This window comes from Frankliniella occidentalis, unplaced genomic scaffold (assembly GCF_000697945.3).
Source record: "Frankliniella occidentalis isolate FOCC.00 unplaced genomic scaffold, Focc_3.1 Scaffold94, whole genome shotgun sequence".
Classification (NCBI taxonomy): domain Eukaryota; kingdom Metazoa; phylum Arthropoda; class Insecta; order Thysanoptera; family Thripidae; genus Frankliniella; species Frankliniella occidentalis.
Genome location: NW_026267223.1, coordinates 451,908 through 455,067, shown reverse-complemented (window position 1 = coordinate 455,067; position 3,160 = coordinate 451,908). Strand labels below are relative to the sequence as shown.

At 45.4% G+C, this 3,160-nt stretch overlaps 1 protein-coding gene across 3 annotated transcripts in view; it reads right to left on the bottom strand.

Moving 5' to 3' along the window:
* LOC127749797 (uncharacterized) overlaps nucleotides 1-3,160 on the bottom strand; it is a 44,843-nt gene that overhangs the window by 40,002 nt on the left and 1,681 nt on the right. For all 3 annotated transcript variants that reach the window (XM_052269516.1, XM_052269518.1, XM_052269517.1), the window contains exon 2: nucleotides 1,703-1,774. In XM_052269516.1, the coding sequence (XP_052125476.1) occupies nucleotides 1,745-1,774 (30 nt within the window). In that variant the 3' untranslated portion in view covers nucleotides 1,703-1,744. The remainder of the gene's footprint in view (nucleotides 1-1,702; nucleotides 1,775-3,160) is intronic.

Genomic DNA, 3,160 nt, shown 5'->3' with positions numbered 1-3,160 from the left:
GGGGACGGGAAAGGATGTCAGAGGGGCAGGGACAGATCGGGACAGCGCAGGGTAGCGTCGGCGGGGACGGGAAAGGAAGTCAGAGGGGCAGGGACAGATCGGGACAGCGCAAGGCGGCTGCCTGAAGGTGTCATTAAGGACATTGGAAGAGTTAAGGATGGTCCGGGACCATTTAGGGATATTGCCGTAATGTCAGGGACACATCGGGAAAGACGTGGGACGCTCGAGGACAAAGAATTACAGAAAGTGATGTCCCCGACTTGTCTTAATCCTCACCAGGGTACGTAACCAATTAGTTTTTTGAGGGTGAAAGTATCCAAAATACTATTGCAGGTAAATTGTTACGGGGGAAGAAAACGATGTTCAAGAATGGAGAAAACAGCACACCCAGTACACCTTTCGTCTATTTTCTCGGTTTTCGCACTGCTAAAATCGGACCTCCGGGTCCCCCGCCCCCCCCCCGGTCCATCCCAGTTGTCTAACAAATTTTACAAAACTAGGATTACTTTGAGCCGATGATCACGCGCTTCCACTCCCGGCAAAACACAACATGGTGGCCTAGTGGCGTGTGCTTTTTGTTTAGGGATGGTCAATCTCCGGGCGTAACACTATTATCGGCAACACCTAGTCTAGCCGACAAAAAATAATGAAGTCATGGGTCGAGCAAACTCGAGAACAGCGCGAACATCGCCAATACACAGTACGATACCGCCAAAGTAACGATGGTTCCCCCCCCCCACACCGAAGGGATAGCTTATGAACTGATTGCCAAGTGACTTCGGGCGTCGGTCACAGCTTAGATCAAGATGCCGCTGAAAGTGGTACTCTGAATCGTTCCGTCGTGGCCAAGTCGGTAGCGTCCGGGCCCGGTATGAACCTGGTCACTAGTTCGAATCTCGGCCGGGTGTTCCCAGTGAGAAATGACAAGTCGAATCGACGTCGAAACGACATCGAAACGATGGAAAACTGGTCGAATCGACGTCGAAACGACATCGTTTCGACATGCATTTCTCACTGGGGTTAATTTTCGCGCTCCGCTGTCCATGACTTTAGAGCCGTGCGACACCTGATGTGATGGGCCGGTACGCAAACAGTCGCTGGTTCGAATCTAGTAGTTTTGTGGTGAGATTGAAAGAGGATGCTGTAGGGCCAATCCCAACCATTTCCAGCGATTTTCAAATTTTTCATTTTTGGCCAAATTTACACTTTTGTTTTTATAGTGAAAATTGATGGGTCCTAGATTTCGACGGAGCAGAAATCCGAATCGATAGGGGTGAACGAGTGGGACCATAAAACTAAATTTGGGTGGGTCAGAAACTACCCCTGTCCACAGAAACTTTTTAGTCTTAAGATGTGGTCTCTAGAAACTAAATGCGGATTGCCTACCCTACGGTGCAATATCTAAAAAATCTGCTGTAGTGGGTCGGCACCATGTTATTAGACAGAGCAAGTGAAAGGGGAGTCTGCCTGACGACCCATTTCAGCTATTTTCCAAATTGTTAAAATTTTTAAAAGACATTTTTAACGATAACAAATTTCAAGCCTGATTTTTGATGGGGAAGGATTGAAATCACCAGGGAAAAACCAAGGCACCATAAAAACTATCAGAAACTGGCCTTTGATGCACACCAAAGGAAGCTTCTCATAGAGTCTGTACAGAGACAAATTGATCCAGCGCTGGTTACTTGCCAGGCCAACTCACCTATTCTAGCAGGTAAATAAATGACTCCATAGACTTCTTCGCTCATGTCAAGAACATTTCCAGGCTGTGTCCCTGCAATCATATTAAACAGTACTTTCAGCGCTATTTTTTATTGATTGCTTGCTTTCATTTAATACTCAACAATCGTCAACAATTAATTACATATAATTTACTCATACAACATACTTTGAAATGCCTCTCGCCCCGTACTCTAAATGACCATGGTCTTTCAAATAACTTATTTGGCACTGGCGACTCAAGCATTGATGAACGTAACATATCCCTCTGCACATCTTCCAGATACCTTTTCCACAATTATTATGACAACATGGACAGCTTCAAATAAGCTGCAACGCACATTGATTATTGTTTGTTGTTTAAGGGATTACACTAATAGCTAGCTAAAACCCTCACTTGACTGTGAAAGCCCGCACCCCAACCACAGTTCACCCATTTGCGAAACAACTAGTATTTCGCACACTGCACGTGTACCCATTTAACACCTTTTCGACAAAGCTTACAGTGAGCATAGTTTACAGAACGCGCATAATTTACTCTGCCTCGAAAATAACTTACCACTTGTGTGTGTAACAATGGAGCTACTGGAGCACACTCACCTCCTACAACAAAACATTTAAGTATACCGGAAACCACCAAGCACCATCCCTTGCGATTAATATAAAAAAACTGGCCTGCCGGCCGGTAACGAGACAGTCCAGCTCCAAAAGCAAATTCAAAATATACAGGCGCTAAGGCTTGTATCTTTAAATTCAATCAATAAGGTATCAAAATAAGACTGAAAATCTGCTAACCAAAACTAGAACGTTAATCGGCAATATCGGCAACGGCAACCTTTATCAAAACGGGATACTTTCACCTGGGACTGTCTAATAGATGAATTCACCCAACAAAAGACAGAAAATGATGCAGGAAACAAATTTCAAATTTTGCCTACTTCGTAATTTTAATTTTACTGTGCTGAAAACAAGCGCTTTTTCATGTTTCAGAAAGCTGTGGTTAAAATCAAAAGCAACGAAAATCAGCAAATTATGCTAGAATCCCCATTCAAATTTTGCTGAATTCGTAATTTCTGCGTGCGCGCAAACAAGCACATTTCATATTTCAGAGCGAAGTGGTTTAAATTAAAAATTTGAGACTGGGGATCACATGTCAAGTGGACAGGCCATGTGGCGCCTGGTACCGATTGAGCTCTAAGAGGGTGGGGTTGGGGCGCGAGGAGTAGCGCTGCGTTCCTCAAGAGTTTCAAGTGGGGGTCGGCCGGCTCATTATGACCCGGCGCAGGGCGCGGCGCGAAGGCTGTAAATGTTTACAACTCCAGCAGAGCGATGACAGGGGACTGCCACCGGGCTTGGCATGGAACGGCGGACGGAACGGACGGACGAGCCTCCCCCACAGCCTAATATTAAAGCAAGACAGATCTTTCTCAACGTTAATCGG